The sequence below is a fragment of the Hyaena hyaena genome, unplaced genomic scaffold (assembly GCF_003009895.1).
Source record: "Hyaena hyaena isolate Hyena2069 unplaced genomic scaffold, ASM300989v1 scaffold_761, whole genome shotgun sequence".
In the NCBI taxonomy this organism is placed as follows: Eukaryota; Metazoa; Chordata; class Mammalia; order Carnivora; family Hyaenidae; genus Hyaena; species Hyaena hyaena.
Window position 1 is genome coordinate 638,723 of NW_024081393.1, and position 24,652 is coordinate 663,374.

At 39.9% G+C, this 24,652-nt stretch overlaps 1 protein-coding gene across 7 annotated transcripts in view; it reads right to left on the reverse strand.

Annotated features, from left to right (window-relative positions):
* Window positions 1-23,800, reverse strand: part of CACNA2D1 (calcium voltage-gated channel auxiliary subunit alpha2delta 1) — a 482,620-nt gene extending 458,820 nt beyond the window's left edge. For all 7 annotated transcript variants that reach the window (XM_039218422.1, XM_039218421.1, XM_039218419.1 and 4 more), the window contains exon 1: window positions 23,706-23,800. In XM_039218422.1, coding sequence (XP_039074353.1) covers window positions 23,706-23,800 — 95 coding nt within the window. The remainder of the gene's footprint in view (window positions 1-23,705) is intronic.
* Window positions 23,801-24,652: the final 852 nt, after the last annotated feature.

Sequence of the window (24,652 nt, forward strand, 5' to 3'; positions counted from 1 at the left end):
CCACCCCCTACCCCCATTAAACAAATCTTTAAAAGTCTAAGGGTTTTCTTTATTCCTTGAAAAGTTTATCTGGCAAGAATCATCCTATTTACCCATCACACATTTTTCCACACCTGGAGCAGATCCATTGGTGTTAGGCCAGAGAGGAGTAGAGGACAGAACATCAGACATGAGTCTCTCTAAGAGAGTACTAGAAGAATTCCCTAGACACCACCTAGAAGTGTGGGAGCTGCGCGAAATTACCTGGAGTGTTTGCCTTTAAGGCCCAGAAGACAAGCTACATTGCACCTATCTTCATTCTAGTCAGGTAGGTTCTGCATGAGTCGGTCTCACTGCATAGGTTCTAGAGGACTATGCTTCACATGACTGTGATTCTTCTTCCTTTAGCTTAAATATACCGCACCTTATCTTTGGGAATATCAGGCTTATAAATCCAGATTTTCTTATAAGAGGCAAAACTATCCACAAGAAAAGGAAGATGAATGGGTGAGTATACGTAGGGTATGAATACACACACTCAGTAAAAGATCATTTGTCTGGAAGTATAAATACAGAAAGCATTTATACCTAAATGTTCCAAAGGAATTATTTTTAATCATGCTCTATCTGGAATGAAGCTATTGCAGCCATCGTGGCATATGATGACAAAAACATAACAGACCTTAAATAATTGAATGCAATGTCATGAAAGTCCCTCCAGAGCAGCTCAGACAGTGTGGTGGTGTCTGCATGAGGATACTGCAGCTGCCACAACAAAGTATCACAAACTGGGTGGCTCGGAACAACAGAAATGTATTATATCACAGTCTGGAGTCTGGGGCTACAAGATCAAGGAGTAAGCAGAGCCATATTCTCTTTGAAGGTGGGAGGGAAGGATCTGTTCCATGCATCTCTTCTAGCTTCTAGTAGTTTCTTGGCCTTCAATCTTCACACGGCTCTGTCCCTATGTGTGTAATGGGGTGCAAATTTTCCCCTTTTACAAGGATATCTGTCATACTGAGTTAGGCCACCCTCCCAGTATGACATAATCTTAACTAATGACATCCACAAAAATCCTGTATCCAAGTAAGGTCATATTCTGAGATTATGGGGGGTCGAACTTCAACACATGAATTTGGGGCAAATATAAGTCAACCAATGACAGTGTCCCATGTGGGAATTTAAAAGCAGTCTCACGAGTAATGCATAAATCAGTATCATTCCTTACATTAATGATTTGCAAAGCTTGCTAATTCATAGCTGTTAAAAAACTTTAAACTACTACTGTAGAGTCAGTAGTAAATACTTCATTTCTTAACGCTTCTAAAGGAAAGAATGCATCTAGGATATGAATAAGCTAGACCAGGTGTTTCTTGATCAATGTGTGTTTTAGACCATATCTACAATCCAGACATATGTTTGGAAGTTTATATACACTAATATCTCTACTATATATCACATTTATACAGTATTAATATATATCCTAAATTTCCTAACGACAACACCATAAATTGAATTACACACTAAGATCTACTGGTGAAATAGCCTGAGCACAAGGTATCCACATAATGTGCTATCTAAAACTGGACACTTCTGAGAGAGAAAGGGCATTATTAACAATTAGGCTGGACAATAAGCAGAAACCAAAACGGTTCAAATAAAACCCAACATGAGGATAAACAAATGGAAGAGCAGAGCTCAAGTAAAATGCTGGAAGAGAACAGGTTTCACCACATTCGTCTGTCGTACAGAAAAGGAAAGGTGTGATTATTCTGCTCATGTATGAACAATGAGTACCCCCCAAAAGGGAGAAAAGTATGTGGAAATGTACTACATTTTCCATAGTGAGAGCGCAATATATTTTTATTTTTGTTAATAAAATGGTATGTACAAGAGAGGTGTCCTAGGACAATATAAAAAGGAGATGCTAATCACATTAAAATGGATCTTTCTAGCCTCTCCTAAGTCAATCAGTAGAATGGATCTGAAATACTTTAAGAGCCCCATGTAAGCCAATTAAGTTAAAGAGATAAAATATTCTATTATTTCTTTGCGGCCAGAAGAAAAAGAAGCAGAGAAATTACTTTTTGGCCAAATCCAGGAAAAAGATGATCTTGGACCATTCTGAGTTTTCACTTCCCCTCATGTAATAGAATTCTCTCCTCACCACTGTGGACAGCACTCACTGGGATTACTGTTTCGATGCGACACCACTTTCTGTTGTCATTCTTGTAAGTGCACTGGCCTAAAAGAGAACAAGCCTGCATGTAACTGTTCTCCACTTACAGAAGTGGATGAGCAGAAACACCTGGTATTCTTTTCATACTCATCAAGGTATTTTTGGTATGTGATCAGGCCACCCCTATACAATTTCAGAGCCACGTATAAGAGAGAACACTATACAACACGCCTACAATGAAGTTGAGTAGTACTGTGAGTTTGTCCCAAGAGTGTTAACCATTTTCAGGTCTCTGTTAATTGTTCCCCTCTGAAAAAAATGGAGCGCTTTCAGCCCAGAAGCCCTTCATTAGTTTTCTACGCATCTCTCCCAGGTGAAACAAACACCCTAACAGGAGTGTGGGTGTCCATGTTAATTACAGTTTGCCCACAGGCCACCCTGGCAACGAGCCAGCATTTCTGGTATCTACAAAGCATTTCATGCAGTGTGCACAAGGACAGGATGGATTGTCTCATTTCCGCTCCAAACCCAGCAGGAAAGAGCAGACCCCAGCACGCTTCTGGTCAAGACGTGTTTCACTGCAACATTTTCCTTCAGGAAATTCACAGATCTCCAGGAACAGGAGAATTGTACCCCTGTACATTTGACTATATGTTAAATAATTACACTTCCTGCTTCACCAAGCACTAAATTTAACAGCTTAATTTAGAAAATATTTTGAACTAGCCGATGTACCTCTTTTAATAGCATACTTATTATCAGGGATTAGTGAATAAAACTCACTGATGTGACAAAACGTTAGCAAAATGCAAACAGAACATAAGTATTGTGAAGCTGAGCCAGAAATAGACAGCACTGGCAACAGGAATATATTTCATGGGCCAATTTATTGTGCAGAGTTCACTTTGATCAGTGGTTCTCAACCTAGGGTGATTCTGTACCTCAGGAGACCTTTCACAATATCTGGAGACATTTTTTATTGTCATGGCTTGGGGACACGTTGCTACTGGCTTCTAAGAGATAGAGACCAAAGATGCTACTAAATATCCTACAATGCACAGGACAAGCCCTCATTATAAAGAATGGTCTGGTCCAAAATGTCAATAATGCCAAGCTGGAGAAATGCATCCTAAACCGTGTGGAAAAATTAGTGGTTTGGTTATAAATTCCACACCATAACACTATCTTCCTAAGTGCATTTTAATAGAATTTAAAAGTCATTTTCAGTCAAATTTCTCTGATTTGATTTTTCTAGCTTGTCAATATTATAGGTTATTACCAAATAGTATAAATTATTAAATATAAACAAATATTATAACATTAAAATAAAATAATTTAGCCTTTATCCTGCTATCTCTGAATTTAGGAGCGACTGAAGATTGGTAAGAAATACACATGTGCCTGTAATATTAATTAAGAATTCCAAAGATCACCTTTTAGTTTTCATCCCATTATCAACTTGTGATTTTGTTTCCTTTACAAGATAAAACATTGCTTTTAACCTACCACATCTTGGGGGCCAGAAACAGAACCACTATCATTGTCAGATAAAAGCATGAGAAAAATACTCAGAAATGTATCTAACTGGATATAAAGAGGAATTCCAGTTCTGTCTCTTAAAAAATGCTAGACTATCTTCTTTGTAAAGCACTACAAAGAATAATCTGCTCTAAGTGTTTTGAGGTCCTTATTTCCTTATTTTAAACAACAACCATTTTGCAGAGTACTTGCTTTGATAAATTTGTATTATGTTTTATGTGGAGCCAATTTTTAACCTTCAGTTCAGAATCACAAAAAAACACAACCGTCAGAGCACAAAAACAAATCAAATCACACTTTCCTCTAATGGTGGTTGCATCACTTAGTTCTTCAAGTTTATAGCTCAATTAGTTTTTACAATTCTTTAAGTACACGTCCTTGAAAACATCTTTGCCCTTCTTATCCCAATGGTCTGCCTTCTTAATCTACTGCACTGGTATTCTTACGACCTGTAACTTGATAAAACTGCACTCTTATTTATTATAAAATACTACATACATCCGCAGTAATTCTTTACTGGTCATGCTCATCTTATTACCACTGCATATATGCCACTAAGAGCTATCAAAAATGATGACTTTTTTATAGTGTCTGATGTTTAAGGCACAGAATCCGAAGTTAGAAAACCCTACAAAATCATTCTTTCAAAACGTGTTCCCCGACTCAATGCCACGACATTGGTAAGCACACTTTCAGAAGCAGATAGTCTAGAAGTTCCTCTTCTGGCATAAGGTTTGGAAGTCACAGGACAAGGTGCAAGAGAACTACAGGAAAATCCTCTCTTTAAAAGTATGGCCTGCACTGGGGTGCCTTGGTGCTTCAGTCAGTTGAGGGTCTAACTCTTGATTTTGGCTCATGTCATGATCCCAAAGACATGGAAGAGAGTCCCATGTCAGCTCCACACTGAGCACAGAGCCTGCTGCTTAAGATTCTCTCTCCCCATCCCTCTCCCCAGTTCCTGCATGCTCTCTCATACACACACACACACACACACACACACACGTATGTATATATCACACGTATGCATATATATTTATTTATAACTATATCTACTTTATACATAAATATATACATATATACAGCCTGAATTTACAAGGTCTACATATCAGAGATTTACCTGTGCTAATGAACTCTCTTTCAAATGGTATCTCCAGAAAGACTCTGTTTATTCAATGGTTTGGGAAAGAAAAGTTCCTTTGAGGTTTTGTTTTGTTTTCAAGAGTGTGGGAGGTCTGAAATCATGGATGGAACATAAAAGAAGGAATGCGATAACCAAGGGAGAGCTTATGTGCATCTGACCCATCAGGAAAAGAGTGAATACTGTGACAGAAGTACAGAGAAAGAAAGGCAGGTGGACACAAAGCCACATGGAACACAGAGACTGCCTCCTATGCTACTAAATATAACGCCCACGTCACTACCATAGCATTCATGGGGAGGTAGGGCCGGCTCAGAATTAAGTGGATCAGGTATGCGTAAATGTGCCTTAATTCACAATCTAGTTTAAAATGAAGAGGGTCAAGAAAGAAAAAGAATAATCCAAGGATTCATATCAGGACCATCTAAGGTGAGTAGAATAACCTCATAATTTGGAAATAATACCTTGGCTTCATAAAAATTACATGATGCTGCAAAGGGTTTTGGTGCCTTATCCATATATAATCTTTAAACATATTTTCCCTTCCTGTTGCACCATGTAAGTTCTAACAAAAACGCCTCACCAACCCCTAACCAAAGCTGCTCACAAAGAAAATACTTTATTTTTAGACGTGAAACTTATAAGACAATGACATCTGGTTCTAAATTCTCACCCACATTTCTGGCCAGATTGCAAATGCATTAAATTAAATGAAAACATTCATGTAGGAGGGTCATCTTGTCCAGACGTTTTAAATGATGTGCACATAAGATATAAGAATAGTTAATTGTAATAATTAACTATAATGGTGACCAAGGTGTTGAACAGTTTCCATTGGTAAGAGTTCTGCAGATTTCTTAGAATCATGGTCTTTTAATGCTAAATTAGGCATTCTCTTTCTTGAAGGGGATTTTCAAACTACATAGAAACAGCCACAATTCTTGGGTAAGATCTATGAGGTTTTGTTTTAAGGGAATTTATCAATAAGGTATTTTTGTGAGCTTATCCTGAAAATCACTTAGAAGGAATTGCTACTCTGGGACTTATAGCACGAGTTTATCTGGCACTGTTTTGGCCTCATATCCTACCTATTAGCTGGGAAATGCAGCATCTTTATAAAAAGAGCTATTTAATTCGATTAGTTTTAAGTAACCCACAAAAGGACTGAACAAGGACCCTTCAAGAGATTCTTAAAATATATAATTCTGTTTTTTAGGAAACAAGTTTATCTCAATAGTCAGGAAAAACTATAAAAGGGCTTAAGACAACTGTTGAGAATTAAGTGTATAGTGCTAGATATAACTCAGAAGAGACTGCATAGAGGGGCGCCTGGGTGGCTCAGTCAGTTAAGCGTCTGACTTCAGCTCAGGTCATGATCTTGTGGTTCACGGTTCGAGCCCCACGTCAGGCTCTGTGCTGACAGCTCAGAGCCTGGAGCCTGCTTCAGATTCTGTGTCTCCCTCTCTCTGCCCTCTCCTGCTCACACTCTGTCTCTCTCTCAAAATAAGTATTTAAAAAATTGTTTTTAATAATTTAATGTGAAAATCTACATTCTAATGCCATTTTTAAACTAAAAACAGCCATTTAGTTACCTTAAATAGCTAAACCAATTAAACCAGTGTTCCTCAGATTGTGTTTGCAGATCCAGCTCGAGGAAAAGAAAGTATAGAAATGGGAGTGTTTAGACACTTTTGCAACAGTTTTAAAAAGTAATGTTATGACTACTGGATCTAATTATTTAAAAGGAAAATTCGTATCTTTTTCCATTCACTGATTTTCATTGTATTCTACAAAATAAATATTTGCAATGGACACAAAATTTACACGAAAAAACAATATACATAAACTCTATTCCTTTTGCACAGTTAATGCAAAAAAACCCACTGCATTAGACAAGTACTCTGGCCAGAATCCCCCGGTGTCAGCAAGTGAATGAGTGCTAGAGGTATCACAAGAGAAAGCCTGAACCAATCAGGCCATCAGCAGTACTTCCACACAGAGAGGACCAGGCGTAGGGAGGGCAGAGCAGGAGAGCACCTGTTTGCAGGACACAGGGGTCCCTTTAGTGAAACTTACCGAGGACCCACTACTTAGCTATTGTGAAGAAGCATTTTAGGATCATCTTCTCTTTAAAAACAGAAGTCAGAGCTATTCCCCTCAATTAGTTCAGGGAAGAGGAGAAAATTTTATACGGATGCTTTCCCTTACATATGTACATGTTTCTGCATTAATACTTGGTAACTGGGGCATTAGTGAGAAATGTTACTATTCCACATAAAGGTATATTTAGAAAGGAAATGCTGCGGCGCCTCGGTTCCTAAGGCAGTTAAGCGTCCAACTCTTGATCTTGCTTCAGGTCACGATCTCACAGTTCGTGAGTTCGAACCCCACATACGTAGGACTCTGTGCTGATGGCATGGAGCCTACATGGGACTGTGTCTCCCTCTCTCTCTGTCCCTCAACTGCTTGCTCTCTCTCTCTTTCTCTCTCTCTCTCTCTAAAATAAATAAAAATAAAAACTTTAAAAAAAAAAATGCTGATTAGGATTTTAGAAAATCACCCAGTTTATACGGGCTGGGAAATTCAAGTAATTTTAGGAAATTGAAGATTTCATGAAGTATAAACCTTACCTTAGAAGTAACTTAAGCTTTTATATTTCAAAAGAATAGTCTTCTAATTGTTCCACACATTCGCTGACAATAATTGTGTAACTCAGCTTAAACCACAGCAGAGAGGAATCTTTTCTTTGTAGAGGGTGACAAGTTCAGCTAACACCAGCAATGAGGTGTTAGTGAGCTATTACAATTCACTTTCTGTACAGGACGGATCAGAACCCAGGTGGCAAATACAGTGTGCCTGGAAGCAAAGGGCTGCTGGGTCATCGGACTCAGAGCATGTCCAGTGACTGTGAACATCTACAGTTGGAGAGGAATGAGTATCCTATTTTCTAGTTCTTGGTGTTTTTACCATGGCTGATGGGGAAACCTGTGGAAGAAAGGGTTCTCAACTGCTTCCCACAGATCATCCGCTCTCCTGCAGTGGGGGCTGGGCGTATTATGGTGAAGGGATGTCACTCCCTTCACTCCCAACTGAGGTTGTTCCGTCATGGGGCAAAGGGGTTCTGCAGACGCAAGTAAGAACCCAGAGCGCTTGATTCTGACTTAATCAAAGGAGAGATGAGCATGGATGTTCTATTCAATCCGGTGAGAGTCCCTCAGAGAGACTGGGCTCCTTTCTGAATAGATTTTCCCGCTGGCCTTGGGTATTCCTAGAACCACAAAGAAGTGTGGACAACCACATAAGCTTAAAAGAGGAAGAGAAAGTAACCCGAGAAGGGAAAGCAGGCCAGTCAACAGCTACTGCAGCCTTGTGCTGCCCTGAGCCACAGCTAGTCTCCTCACCATGGAAACTGCAGGAAAAAATACAGTTTTAAACCACCGAGTTTGTGGTCATATACTATGCAGTATTAAAAATACCAAACTAAAATCAGTAAATGAATCCAGACTAGTAAATTCTCAGCAAGGGGTCCATGTAATCTACCCATCTTCATGTAAAATGCCTTCGTGAAGATTGCTTTCATTCACTGTACTTTAAATCAGTGGACAGTATTCAATCTCTTTTAACTCATGTGATTCAAATCTTCTTTGCATAAATACCGAGAATTTAACAAGTATCCTGACTTCTCTCATTTAATCAGACAATTACACTAGGAGGAAAGCAAGTCACCTGGGCACAAGGGAAAGCCACACTGTATGTGACTCTCCACACACATCTCTAAACTTTAAGATGCATGATGAGCTCTAATATAAATTCTTCTTGAAAAAGCAGAATGGAGGGGAGCCTGGATGGCTCAGTTGGTTAAGCGTCTGATCTTTGGTTTCGGCTCAGGTCATGATCTCTCAGTTCACGAGTTCAAGACCCACATAGGGCTCTGTGCTAACAGCACAGGGCCTGCTTGGGATTCTCTGTCTCCCTCTCTCTCTGCTCCTCCCCCATTCTCTCTCTGTCTTTGTGTGTGTGTGTGTGTGTGTGTGTGTCTCAAAATGAAAAAACTTTTAAAAAGAAGAAAAATTAGAATTGATATTTTAAGCAGTATAATATAACTGATTTATACTGTTTTTTAAAAACACTGCATAATATTAATTTATCCCTCAAGGTAAAATATAATGTATTTATTGCTAGTCTTAAAAAAGGAGTAGGAGGGGACATGGGACACCTGAATGGCTCATTTGGTTAAGTGTCGATCAAGCTCAGGTGAAGATCTCACTCCAGCTCAGGTGAAGACCTCACAGTTCATGAGCTTGAGCCCCATGTCAGGCTCTGCACTGACAGCACAGAGCTTGTGTGAGATTATCTCTCTCTCTCTCCCTCTGCCCCTCCTCTGATCACATGTACTCTCTCTCTCACTCTTTCAAAATAAATAAATATTTTTTTAAAAAGGTGGCACACCATTCTATGCTATACACAGTATCACAATTATTGCCAACATGGTTTTAGAGTTGCCGGCTTCAGACAGTTTGCAACAATCACAAGAAATATATTATCAACAGAGAACATCTAGGATTTCTTTCCCAAAACAAAATCATCAAGTGACAACAGGCCTTTAATATTTTTCTGTACATAAGCCTGCTACGTCACTGACTTCATTACATATTTCTTCATATGCCCTTCGATCAGACACAGAAAGAAACCGGGTACTATACTATGTTTTGGTGCAATTTAAGGGTAGGACAGGGTATTTAAAAAGGTTGGAAAACATCATACTTCACCATTTTTGATTTCAGAAAGATTAGGAGAAAGAAAACTGAAATAGGAGGGGTGGGAAGTGAGGCCTTTTACAAAAGGACCAAGAGGCACCGGACTACTCAAGTACCTAGAGGATCTGGTTTATGATCAACAGACACACTAATACCAAGCTGTTAGGTAACAGTTGAGAGCTGAGCAATTAGATGTGAGTGTGAAGATGCTAAAGCCAGATATTCTTTCTCGGGGCCCGTAACATTCGTGGTAGAAACAAATAGGAACTCAAGTCACCTGATTCACAAAAGTTTCCTGCTTCTAATCATATTATATTTATTTGGTATTTTCTATGTGCCATCGCTTTACATGAATTAACATTCTTTTAAGTTTGTTTATTCATTTTGAGAGAGACTGAGACAGTGCAAGTGGGGGGAGGGGCAGAGAGAAGGGAGAAAGAGAATCCCAAGCAGGCTCCACTCTGTCAGCACAGAGCCGGTTGCGGGGCTTGAACTCAGGAAACAGTGAGATCACGACCTGAGCCACCCAGGAGGCCCTGAATTAACATTCTTAACCCTCACAACCTTATGAGGTTTTCCCAATTGTTCAAGTTACCCCGTCAATAATTGGAGAGCTGAGCTTTGAGCCCACACTTTTAACCAACCAAGGAAGCTCCGTGAGAGAATTAAGCCTAATGTCCAAAAGCACCCATTCTTTAAATATTAACTTCTCTATGCTTCTAGAGTGGTACCATTTTTTTTTAATGTTTTATTTATTTCTAGGAGAGAGAGAGAGAGAGAGCGTGAGCAGGGGAGGGTCAGAGAGAGAGGGAGTCACAGACTCTGAAACAGGCTCCAGGCTCTGAGCTGGCAGTCAGCACAGAGCCCGACGCGGGGCTCGAACCCACGAACCGCGAGATCATGACCTAAGCGAAAGTGGGACGCTTAACCGACTAAGCCACCCAGGCGCCCCGAGAATGGTACCATTTTTGAGAGACCTGACAAATAGTCTCCGAAATCATTATCTGTGTTCTGTGGTTCAGAGGATGAAGCCTGGTTAGAAAGGCAGCAACCACACCATAGATGAACACTTTTGACAACTCTAAGGACTTGGTAGTCACATACAAGAAAGAAGCTTTAGTGATACGTAGCATGAATTCAACAACCAAATCCATGTAAAATACTGGAGACCTGTACGTCTTAGTAGGAATCTGTTCTAATTTAGTAAACTGAGAGGGTCCCAACTGGCAGCTGATACAGCTGGCCATCTCTTCCAGTGAGGTACACCCAACTTCAGACAATAACCATGACACACATCGTAAGGAACCTTAAACGCAACCTCAGGACACTGAACAAAGTCTCGTGTGTTATATTTTTTACTTAGTCCTCCCTGTCCATTGCCCATTCCAGAGAAGACTTCCTCGAAATGTTCTAATCTGGTTAACATGAGCACAATAAAGGATTATTCAGAAAAATTAAGTAATTCCTCATACAATCCAAAGACAGCCCTAGGAGTGATTAAAACTGGGAGAAAGACCTTCACTTCTATTGGTTTTATAGTAAGAGGATGAAAGGAATTAACAGTTTCCACCTTTTGCTCAATAAATTCAGTGGGATATACACACGCCAGGACTTGATGGCCTCTCATTTAAGCCTCATAATCTCCCCTCCAAGGTATGGAATATGACTGCTCTTCTATAGAGCCTAAAACTGCAACTCAGGGAGGTGACCTTCCCACGATTACATGGCTGTATCAGAGGCAGGGTTTAATCTTCACATTACCCGACTCAAAACACTGATTCTTTTGCCCATACCAGAACGCCTTCCTTGGGTTCCCGTAACTTCCAGAAGACATACTAGTCTAGTTCGGGCTTTGCTTCAATGTCTACCAACATGCTTCCTAGCAACTTCTGGAGGCCAGTGGTGCAATATGGAATCACTGGGAGCCGGGAGGGGGACATTTGGGATGGGGGGAGAGAGGTGGTTGGAAGATGAGGAAAAGTGTGATCACAGGACTCAAAGGCAACAAAACATAAAAATTATAGTCACCAAGTATACACCCCACCCATCCATTCCGATGTTCCAATTATTCCTAATGAAATTTCCAATCCTTCATAGGTATGATAGCACTTCTGGACACTACAAAGCATTTTCAGGTTTTATAATGTCTTCCAAATACATATTCTACATGCATGTAACACATCTGAATCCATATGTGTATTCTACTGTTTCACTTTCACTTCATATAAATCATTATATTATATACAATGCTTACATATACTGTTACATACTTAAATTTATGTTTACATAGAATGCATAACATATGTATTACATATTATTTCAATATATTTTTATATTGTTACATATGTAATAAATATAATCATATTTAATATTTATATGCATATTTATATATGCCATGTCTATATGATATTCTGCAATTAGGGTGAGGATGCAGAGGAAAACAGAAAAACAGCCATTAAAAAACAGATTTTCAGTGGCCTGTTGATCTCAGGTTTTAAATCCCTGTGCATATTATAGAAAGAGAATCCCAGGGGCTAATCTACTTCACTTGTAGAAAAACCCAGACGGGGAAGGACCAAATCCAAGGCTTGCAACCCTCAAACCACCCCTCTGTCATGGTCATTTACACCCAGGGACTCAGCTGGCTTTTAGACACCACACAGACAGATTGTGTCACATCTGATAATTTAAGGAGATGAATGACCTCATCTAATTACCATACACGGTTTGCTCTGTGATGAGTTACCATTACCCTATGCTTATGTGTTACCATAGAGTACTAATATAAATTTTAAACAATTATTCACCAGCAGACCTAACACCACATATCAATCCCCTGGGCACTGGGCTACACATGCACCATAAAATTTTACCTCATGGAAAATTCTGATTTCCACACTTATATCGACAGAAAAATCAGTTGTTCTGAGAAACAACCAAGCCTTCTACATGTTTAATTTAGACCAGTGCACACTCCCTCCATTGTGCCCACCCTCCTGAGGCCTTGCATGGCCCATTTGTTGGTCTCCCCTAACATTTTCACAGATGCAAATTTAAGTCAATTCTAATATAATGTCAAGGCAAGGAGGGTTTGGTATTTTTAAAGTGACAAACATTATAAAATTTTTACACATTCCTTCCTGTGGCAAATGTCAAGACGACTGCCATGAAGAGGCAGGTTCCCGGCACTTGAAATCACCCGGTTTCAACGGTATCACCAAGTTATATTCCTGAGTCATGTTATTAACGCATAATGTTTCATCTAAAACATCCCTTTCCTCCAGGAATCGATTAAACATGCGCAGCAGTAATTTTATTTAGGTGTTTAATTTCTCCCCACACAAGATGAGAGTTTGTGACAGGCTGACCTCCCTGTATACTGTAAAGGGAAGGGGTGGGGTTAAATGAGTCTAACTAATCATCAGTTGGATGAGTCAAATGAAGACTGGCCTTTTCCAGTATGCTCTTGGCAGATTTTTACTGACTTCTGTGTTGGTTGCTAAAAATGCAACTGGTCTAGATTTTACTCTTCTGTGCTCACCCAATTTGTAGGGTTGTCTGGAATCATTTCTATAAACATCAGGGACACCCAGCTTTATTGACTTTCCAATATTCTGTCTTGAAGCTGAAAACTCACATCTTTGTTTGAAAATGAGAGGTTATCAGCAAAGGGATGGCTTTTAAAAATAGATCCAAGCTTCTGTGGCACTCTTCTCATACAACAGGTGCTGGCTGAAATGTCAAGATAAAACACATCAAATCCTCTGTGGTTCTGCTGTCTTCGTGGTCCCTTTTACGACACAGGTTCTGTCCTTGACTCAGAGACACAACACTTCACTCACTCTACTCCTTTCATTTCCTCTTCATGATTAAAGGCTACACAAGTTTTAGGAAGAGTCATTTCTAAGTCCTGCCAAGCAATTCCTTTTCCCGTTCATTTCAGGCTTTTCTAATGGCCCGAGTGATATATTAGCACAATAATCTAGCTCGCTAAACCTCAGTCATCAATTCATGATCTCTTGAAGGCAGAAAAATCACATGTGGTACAAATAATAAAGCCTGCCCATTAAACAGTCCTTCAAAGTTCCCCAAGCATCCTCTCCTTTGATCCTCATAATATAACACTGTGATTCAGGATTAAGTTAATATTATCCTTGTTCTGCAGATCGAGAAACTGAAACTGAGAGTTAGCTTTGCTCTGCTTTACAATGACTCCTCTCTCCACTCGAGTCCACTGCTGGAATACGCAGCCAATCGAAAAGTGGACTAGGCTGGATGCTCTCATACCAAAGCTCCTGCCATAAAATGGCAGCAAACTATAGCAGGTAAGTGTAGGACTCTGAACCAAGCCAGGTGGGATTAATTTTAGCTCCTACAAAAACTCAGAAACGTTCTTCACACTCTAAGGTTCACTTCCCTCATCTATAAAACAGGGAAGATATTAATACTTATCTTAGGGGAATGACTTCAAAGGTGGATAGCTTAAAAAACATGCAGTGTTACTTTACAGTGATTGGCGTCTGGAAGGAGCTCAAAATTATTAGGAAGCAATATTATAAGGACTGGAAGATAGTTGTTAGTAATCAGTGTCCAGATATTCTACAGGAAGAGACCTCAGAATTAGCTCAAGTACACTGTGAATACCTACGGGAGAGAAAAAAGGGCAGAATCACAAAAGGGAAATAAATAGCCCATTCTTCCCATCTGACTCTTCTCATCTCTTGTTACAAACCACAAGAGTGGCTTTTCCACACTGAGCTGGGACCAATGAGATCAAGAATGATTCTTAGATCCACTGGCATCTGCGATCCTCGCCATTCATTCAGTCATATTGGAAACTCAGGGAACCGCTGTGATGGCAGCGGCCAGTGATTTCCAGACCTTCAGGAGACCTGAGATGCCTTAGTGAGGGGTGACCAGGGACAGGCTTCACAGGAATATCCTATCTGTCAGTACTTTCTTACCCTATCAAATTTGTTATTTTGTTTTCTCAACCAGGATCTGTCCCAATTCAAATTTCTGCCCCATGCTTACGACTGGACACTGGCAGTTACTGCCCTAATATGCCACATAACAAATATATAATGCTAAACTGGCAAAACAAAGAACGACTTTCTCTTTTTTTTCCTTTTCACGGATATTTCTTTGTCATCTTTCTACCATAAGCATATGCACATATTAAAACCTGCAAAACCACAAAGACCTTCAATATAATCTCTCCAAAAAAATAAAAAAATAAAAAAGACACAAGGGAACAAAATGTCACTATGTCCCAAGGGAATATAGCGGTCAACTGGAGTTTTGTCGCTATCAAGTAAAGAAGAACGCTACTTTGGTGCATCTCAAAATCTGAACATTACTAAGGTATATGTATTACATATCTGAATCGTGCCATTCCTTCATGAGAATGGAATCTGTAATTTGGAACATCTCTCCAAAAACATCTCCAGCAAATAAAAGTGTGTCTATCCAATATTCCAACCATCTGCTTTAATTCTCAAGGCTGTTTCATATTTTAGAAGTTACTTTGTAAGACATTGTTTTCCCTCTTGATCCCTTCCTCACCTGCCTCTGTCAGAACACTCACCCATCAATCACAGCCTCTCTCAACTCTTTCATCGGTGCCATTTGGCCTTCTCCCTCGGAGAAGCCCAAACCTCCGGTCTGGTAGCACTTATTTGGTGGTCTCTACAACCTTCCCCACCATCCAGGAGCTTTTTTCTAAAAACTCTCTCTTCTTCTCTTCCTGAGGACTTAAAGAAAACCAGAGACTGCAATGGGAGGTGATCCTGATGGAAGTCCCACCCCTTTCCCCAGCTGTTGGTATTATATCCTTGACATTAACTCCCATGATTGATGATCTAGCCACTACCACTGAAAAATATTTCCTCTTTTGATCTAAGATAGTCCCATGGGTTTCTGCTATGTACAATTCCAAACGGCCTAATAAAACTCTTAATTCTGTAAAGAAAAGAATGTCAAATCCCTTAAGCGTCCTCTTCTAAACTGACTGTCTCTTTCCTCACCATGCCACATTGCTTGAAAGAATAATCTGTACTTACTGTCATATTCTCACCCGCTACCAACTCCTCAAGGCACTGAACCCATGCTTCTGTCTGCAATACCTACCAGAACTGTTCTTATTTAACCAAAGCACCTGCAGACAGATATTTCTAAGGACCTAATAGTCTAAGAGACACTGAAAATGCAAGATGTCCAACAGTAAAATGATTACCTTCACCCCCTCCATTCCTCCAGTGTTCTCTAGTCCACAAAGTTCACTGTAGCAGGATATACCTGATAGAATCTTGGAATGATCTGCAACCTCTCTTCCTGATTCCTCAAATCCCATAACCTACAGTACTTGAAATTTTACTTCTCTATCAGGTTTCCTGTCTGCTCTGCCTCCCCTTGCCACTCTTCTCTCGTGGACCCTGAGCGGCTCTCACTCTGGGAATGCTGCAATAGTTTACTAACTGCTCCAGGTGTCTCTGCTTCCGTTATCGGTCCTCTTGAATCCATCATCTACAAACTGCGATTCGAAACCTATTACTTTTATTTCTAATGTGAAAAAAATCTCAGAAGGAAGGCCAACATTGTTTGAGAATGTAGAGCTTGGCTCCCGTAAACTTCCATGTTGCTGTGAACACTGCCCATCTTCCACCTCGGATGAGGTAGAAATGGAGCCCTGATGCAAACATTTTGTAACCTCCACTCAAACCAATGGCCCAGTCCCAACAACACCTCTTCCCACCCAGAAGCGCTGTGCCTAATACAAAGCAGTCTTTCTTCAACACGCTAGGTGCTTTTTCCTTGCTCATGCTCTGACAGATCCCACTGCTTTAGAGTGGGCATAGAGATGTAAATGTCTTCCCTGGGGACTCTCTTCCTCAGTTTGGATACACAGCATGTAGTTCAGTGCACTACATAATTTGCACTGAATAACAATAACTGCATTAACTGTTAAATTACATGTGATGCTAAAAATATCTGAAGCAAGAGATGCTTGAAAAGAGTGTAAATTAAAACTATTTTTAAACTATAACATGCACTATGTCCTTAGAAGTCCAAAGTCTTAAATGTACTTCCTAGAAGCCTACCTGCCTGCAAGTTATTTCACTTATCATCATCGAATTGAAGAAATTGACTCCTAGGACTTCTGCTTTGATGAGCAGCCCATAAGCTGATTAACCATTTCCTCTGTGGTTTTCTTAAAAAGATAATGTTGAGTTGCTTCTATTTTTTGAGATCTAGACAACTGCACTGTCTTTTGTTTCTAAGGTGCATGTCCATAGTATAAACATTTAGACCTCTATAAATGAGTATTCTGTTCCATCAACATAATTTCCAGGATAACCACACTCACTTGGGAAATGGGCAAAAAAATGAAAATTAAACAATAACCAGTTGCCCTCTTTGGCATCCTTAATGTCAATTCGGGCCGTGAAAACTGGAAAACTCCTTTGTCTGCTCCACGTACACATGCATCATTTCTCGTGGCATTTTCGCCACAACACCTTTTGATGGCTTTTCTAAAAAGATTTTCTCGGTGTGCCTAAGCCCATTTATTTTACTGAGCCATTCTTTCCTTAACCCTCCAAATAAGACATCATTAATGTCGAACCATCCCTTTATATAGCCTGACAGTAGGCATCTTAGACAGAGAACAATTTTATTAGCTCTTTCTCCTCTTTCCCCTAATTATCCCCCACAGTATGTGGGCAAATGTCAGAGGAAGCAATTGTATAGACTGTGTGACAATTTGGGTGGAAGTGTTGATCATGTATAACAGATTTATGAGCACATCCAAATCCTTCAACAATTTCCCTATAGAGAGAGGAATATTCAAGAGTAAGAGAAAGTCCTTTGAAACAGTGAAAGAAGATTCAAAGAAGGCCCTGAGGTCTAGTCGTGGGTAATGTGGAAAAAACAAACCCAAAACTCTCCATCTGATTTGGTGCCATATGCAAATAATAATAAATTATGATTAACAGTAAATGTGCAGGTGTATGAAAGAGAGACAGAGAAGTAGTAACTAATTATCTGAATAAAAAGAATACAGAGGTTTTTTTCTTTTCTTTTTAGTTTGCCAAGACATAATTATAATAAATTTTTAATTACTCACAAAAAAAGAATTTCAAATTGACAGTAAGATTATCCCCAAATCAGAAGCACTGAAATGGACAACACCATTATTATCCATTGCCATCATTTCTAGTTTAGGTTGTTCCTCCATTTATGATATAGAATTTAAAATGTATTCTCTTTTTTTAATCCAGCAGAGGCATATGGTTTAAAAAAAAATCAGCAGAAGAAAATGTTAAAATAACATTTAGCCAGAAATATCCTGCATTCATATTCAAAAAGAACTTTAAATATTGCTTCACATGTAACAACCTGATTCTGCATTATTGAAATTAACTGTAAAAGTGTGCCAGTTTGTTGGGGCCGTAGTGTCAATCTTTTCCTTGTTTATTATCTTGCTAAAATCCATATAAATGGCAATTTTAAAGGGGCAATAATATTGAATGACTACAAATTACATAAACCTGGAAGTTTATATTTTACAAATGAAATTTTCAAAACTGTTCACATTTATCCTTTATTCCTAAAGCATGACACACCAAGTACGTTTAGTTCTTACACTTTTCTAAGCATTCCATATCTACATGGCAGAAATAAAAATTGCTTAGTATGCAATGGCCTTTTAATAGGTGCCGGGCATTTCAAGTGCAATACCTTTTTTCCCCACACTTATGTTTTTAAAAAGATGACAAAATCTTCTTTCAAATCATACTTCATTTGCTACTCATCAACTATGTTAGTAAGTTGTTTCTATAGGACCTGACCATCACAAGCTGTTTTTGTATCCAGTATCTCATTTGACTCTTGATAAATTATTCTGAAATGCTAGTGTTATAAAAATATTTTGAAAGACATTTAATCCCTAAAAACACTTGTGGATTATCAGAAATCTTCAAGCATACATATTTGTTCATAAATTTGCCCTACTGAGGCTTTTCTACCCTAGCCAACCACTTGACAAAAGTTAGAAAAATACATACATGCGTGCACACACATATTTGTATATGTATACGCAAAAATATTCCCTAATAAACAAAATACTATAACACGAAGTAGACAGATTATCTAATCATGCAATGTTGATATTTTGGACCCTCAGGAAAAGGTAACTACAGTATTTTTCAAAGTTCTACACCATTTTAATTTCAGTTGACATTGAAGTCGATTGTCTTTTTCTTTCTAATCTGTAAATAATGACACAACTAGTTTCATGATTTTGTGTCCACACACACACAAAATAAATCACGTCTGTAAGCTACACGGTGAACCATCTCCATACCAAACTCCATAGTTCCAAGTTTACTGGAAAGCAACCATATGCAAGGCTTGGGAACATGTGTGGCACTATGCACATAAATAGTCCATGGAAAGAAAAAGTGGCTCACACCGTGTGACACAGCATCTGATGCATACTACAAGCCTTAAGTAAATGCGAACTGGAGGAAAGAGAACAGAGTTCCTTCCCCACGGTAAGCAGCTTACATGCGTAAGTAACAACCAAATGTTACTTTTTAGAAATACTGACACAAATTCTGATTCTTTTCAAACTTCTAAGTATGATTTAAGTTAGAATTTACTGTCTATGCAGTAAGATACTGAAGGAAATAAATCAGATGGTTTCTCTATGATATATATTATTTTAACCATTTAAGTCTCCACTTTAAGGTTATAAATAGTTTGAAGACAGACACTAGGAGGCAAGATGTGAATTGAGAAGAACAGATTGCTTTCTTGGAAATCTGCATCTGTATTAAAAAATAGGGAAAATAATAGAAATTTCTGTGTATGTGTTTTATATAATTGTACTCCAGAATACATATTAATTCAATAATAGTTTGTTAGGGGTACAATATCTGAAGTTATTTTAAAAATTCCTAAACGCAATGTTAGTTCTTATATATACTTCTAAAACTAAATAGTAAATTTGAATACATAATTTGCAAGTGTTTTTTATATTTTTGCAAAACCTTACCATGTGTAAACCCAAAAATGAAGAGTATTTTATTATGTTATTTTTATCAATGTTGGAGAAATAATACAAAAGTATCTATGTAGCCAGGTGTCTTCTAAGAAAAAGAGTGGTAAAGTTTCTATTTTCAAGATGAACAACCTGTTACAGATTCTAATTTTATGTTATCTTTTAATTTTATGTACCTTTATTAAGTTAAAATTAAATTAGTGAAAGCCATACAAAATAATAAAGGTACATTTTATTGCCTTTTATAAACCATAATAAACTTAGATTCTTATACCTTTCCAAAATGTTTTTTGGATTATATCCATTACAGTCTGCCTAATGCTCATTCAAATGCCAACCCAAATGGCTACACATATACCCAGATAGAAACATTAGGAAACTAAACAGAATGCTACTACTCATCTGAAAACTCTAACTACCGTTGCATATTTTAAACATACACCTGTGGCATAATCAATGTTATCTTATGATTAAGCTTTTGAGAACAAATTAAAGATCTGAGAAACTTAATTATTTATGTTAATTATTTATGTTCATGTTATGTTTTTAGGTTTTAATTTACACTCAACATTTTATCTCATATTTCATCTTAGGGCACGTTTCCTCATGCATGTAGTACATGAACAGAAACTGTTAAGCTCAAATGAAAATAATTATGTCACTTCTAACACATGAAAAAGATAGCCATTCCACTGTTACAACACAAAATAAGAAAAGCTTATCTTCCATAGTCTTTAAATATAAATTTGTGTAATAACAGAAAAAATATTTATATCTCCAGTATTTAAACTCCAAAGTACTTTTCTCTCATGGGAAATAATTATTTCTTGTAGATACCTATAATTCTTATTAACATATTTATCCTATTACACAGTTTATATTAAGATCCCCATATACCAATGGGCTCTCAGCCAATTATTCTTGGCTGACTGGCATTTTGATATGACTGAGATAAAAGTTTCACATTAACAGTGGTTACAACTACAGTGTTTTTCTTTAAATACGGATTTGTAAATAGATTCCAAAATAAAGAGCAACAGATTTAAATTAGCATTACAATGCTAGCCAAATACATATTATTCTGAGTTTTAAAAGAGAAGCATTTTCATTTATGTGCCAAGAAATTATTTCTAGAACAAGAGAGAACTCCCTCTTTGAAAACTATATCTTAAACTACCGGTATAACATGTGTTTTGATGAAATGAAATGAAAAGGATGTATTTTCCATTTGTATATAAACCAATATACATTAGATGGCTGCTGCCATATGGCATATTTATGATTCCCACTTTATTGAGGCAATCATTTCCAGCAGAAAAACCTAACAGCAAAAACACTGCATCAAAATTCCTTTCTTGGTAGGAGGGGGGAAAAATCGGGTAATTTCAGGGTTAGGTCTTAGATTTATAACAGTAATGATTTTAAACTATAACTTAATTAGGAAAATGTGCTACATGAGAATATATGGTAGATCAGAAAAAAAATAAAAAGAGGCTGTTTAGAATGATACATTATTTCTGTTCTTATTATAATAAAACTTAAGCCTTTGATATTATAGTAAACACTACTTAAAAAAAATTAAAACTTTCTATTAGTAATTCTAACTCAAGTCCCACCCAATGTGGGCACAATTAATTTTATACTGTCTCAATGGCATGTTCTTGCTCTTAAACTACCTAAAAACTATTGATAGCACTTCTTCTGGGAAAAGCAAAATTGTCAAAAATCCAAAAGAATTTATTAATGATTTCTAGACAAATTTAGAAACAGAAGTGTAGTAATTTGCCTTTAGTGATACCCTGGTCTTTGTACTGAGTTTTTATAAACTTGAATTTTTTCCCAAAGATCTGAGATTTCTCATGATAAGCACTCCATGTTAATTTTTTTCTTGCGAGAAAAGTACTTTGATGAAATTAACACTGCACTTATTTGAGTTTCATAAAGTTTACTCAGAAATCTAACATGAAGGACAAATGTCAACTATCATTTCTCCTGTCCTCAGAAGATGGCATTTTAACTTTTGAAATGAATTACTGAAAAGGCAGAAGCCTTACAAAGATAAGTGTTAATATTACTTACAAGAAACTGACTTAGCCCTACTAGGTCTTTTATGAAGCTCTTAATTCACACAAAATAATTAATGTTTCATTACTTCTAAAATATCTTAAATTTCCATTGTTAAAAAATAAATTTCAGATCCTTCCAAAGAAAAGAAATTGTGGTTTCCTAATTCCTTTTTTTTACCAATTATTTTCTGTCTCCAGTGAATTTCTGACTGTAAACATTAATTTCTTTTAATTTTAGGAAAGCATTTTTTTTTGCAGATGTCCTTCTCACACTAAGGATCTGTACATTAGTATTTTACAATGGTATGTTCAGGAATAAAAGGTTGTATTTTGTTGCATTTTAAAAAGTCATTGTTTTCCCCAATGGGGTGATGATGTATTCCCTCCAAATGAAAGCAATATTGATAAATTGTCAGTTAAAAAAACTACATGTTCAAAATGTGTAAGCTGACCACACTCACTCCTTTTTAAAGAGCCACTTCTTTATTGGACACAAACACAAGCGACTCACTTGAGTTCTCGCTTTATAGGCCAAGCTACAAAAAGAATAAAAATTAAATCACTAAAAGTGTCATTTCTTAATAAGAGTGAATAATCTTGATGCCTCTTTAGAGTAATTCTTACTCCATATACTTCAAAATATCCGCTCGGAACTTCCTGCCAATTAAACTAAGACCTACAGATGGTATTTACCCTTTCGCTTCATAACAAAAAGGATCTGCAATCATTTTTATGGAAGATTATCTAAAAAGGGACATGACTGTAAATCAATGACGAAAAATATTAGACACTCCCCTTCTCCGGGTTAGAATGTGCATCCTTCAGATTCCTGCACTGACACCTAATGTAATAAATACTTTAAGCTGCATTTAAATAACAGCTTTGACTGCAGGGTTTTGACTGGTAAAGATCCACCGTTAGCATCCACCAAAAACTCCGGGATTCAGCACACAGCCAACAAAGGACAGCAAGTAATTCCCAACAGCATAAATGCCGGGAAGGCTACCTTGGGCTTTGTTTTTGTTATGTAAAATGCATCAAAGTGACTCATCCATTTGAGATCACCTACTCTTAGAAGCTTTAAAGTAGCTTTAAGAACCAAAATAAATGCTTTCCCAAAAATGTCCGAAAGGCTCTTCAGCGCATTTTAAAATGTGTATGTATTTTCATGAGCTACTGACTTTGCTTCTTTTTTCCAGCCCAAGAGAACAGAGAATTATTTTTCATTCCCTTCCTGCCGAGTGACTATACAGTCACCTCTAAAACACTCTATTTCCAGAGCAACCGCGAATTTTGTAAGTTATTTTAGAAATGTTAAAAAGAAAAAGAAAATTGCACGAGACTCCGGAGACGTTCGTCCCTCCCTCAAAGAATAGGTTCTATTCGTTCTAAGAACAGGAACGGCGTTGCCTGCCGGCACCTATAGGTGCTTCAGATGCAGCGCGACGGGGCTGGATGCTGTGGTCCCAGGACCGGCGGGCCCCCGAGGGGACAGCACTCGCGGCGGCGTCGGGCGAGCCCTCTTCGGCTGAGAAACTGTCAAGTGCGCCCCGTCATTTGGGAACTAAAGGAGTCTGGGCACCAGAGCAAGTAGCATCCCCCAGACCAAGGGAGGGGTACGTCCAGGCTACCCTCACAAGCCCATGTGTAGAACACCCATCCAAACGCAACTTTTTCCCGGACCGGGTTTGGTGACGGCGGGCACCTGGCCGGAAACTTTTTCTCCGCGGCTCAGCTCAACTCCTCACGAGCCAGGAATGCTTTCAGAGCGGGGCCGGGGCGCGGCGCGCCGTCGGCAGACGGTTCCCGGGACCGCCGGCCCCGCCGAGGCGCGCGCTCCGGCGGCGAGCGGCGCGCACCTCCCGCCCGGCCTCTCCGGATCCGAGCCGAGCCGGCTCCTCCCCGCCCCCACGGGCAGAACAGCCCCGCTGGTGGGGACCGGCCCCCGCGCCCCGCGGCCCGCACCCCCGGCCGGGCGACTTACGTGACAGCCGAAGGGAACGGCTCCTCCGACGAGGGGCCGATCAGCCAAGACTGGAAAAGTGTCAGAGTCAAGGCCAGCAGGCAGCCAGCAGCCATCTTCGCGATCGAAGCTCAGTCCCGCCTCGCTCCGCGGCCGGGGGAGGCGCGCAGGCTGGGAAGCTCGCGCGGAGGACGCGGGCGCGGCCGGGCCGGAGCGCGGGCGTCCGGGGGGCCGGCGCGGGGGGCGGCGGGGACGAAGCGCGGGGCGGCGGCGGGCGGACCCACTAGCGCGCGTCGGCTGCTCCGCGCCGCGGCTGCCGCGCCTCCGCCGCCATCAAGGGCGACTTTGGAAGCCGACCTGGGCGAGTCCGCCGGCGCCCGCGCGCTCGCGCTCTCTCTCCCGCTCTCGGTTTCCTCCCTGATTTATTCCCCCGATTGCCGGGGAGAAGGCGGGGGCGCGGGCGGGGGCGGAGGAGGGGGGACGGCGCCGGGGAGGGGCGGGGGCGTGCGGGTGGCTGCAGGAACCGGGGAATGGCAGGCGGAGAGACTTGTGGCAGGGAGAGGCTCCGTCTGGCTTCTCCGGGCAAGTCGGAGGGAGGCGGCTGGGGGTGGGCAGCGGGAGGGCCGGGCGTCAGAGCAGCCGGGCGGGGACGGGCCCGGAGCGGCGGCCCTCCATACAAGGCAGAAAGGAACTCCCCAAGTCGGCGTCGGCTGGCTCCCGCCACCCGGCGTGAGGCGGGGGAGGTGACCCGGCGCCGCGGGGCTCCCGGGGGACGGCCAGCCGCCCGGCGGGCATCCACAGGCTGCAGGGCTCCCGCCGAGCACCCGGCTTGCGTCTTCGGGGGTTATTTTTGCACACACAGGCGGCGTGATCCCGGCCCTCCTCCAAGGCGCAGAATCCACTGCCTGCCTAGGAATCGTGGGCAAGTGATTTGACAACACATGTAGGAGGGGTTTGTATTTGCATTT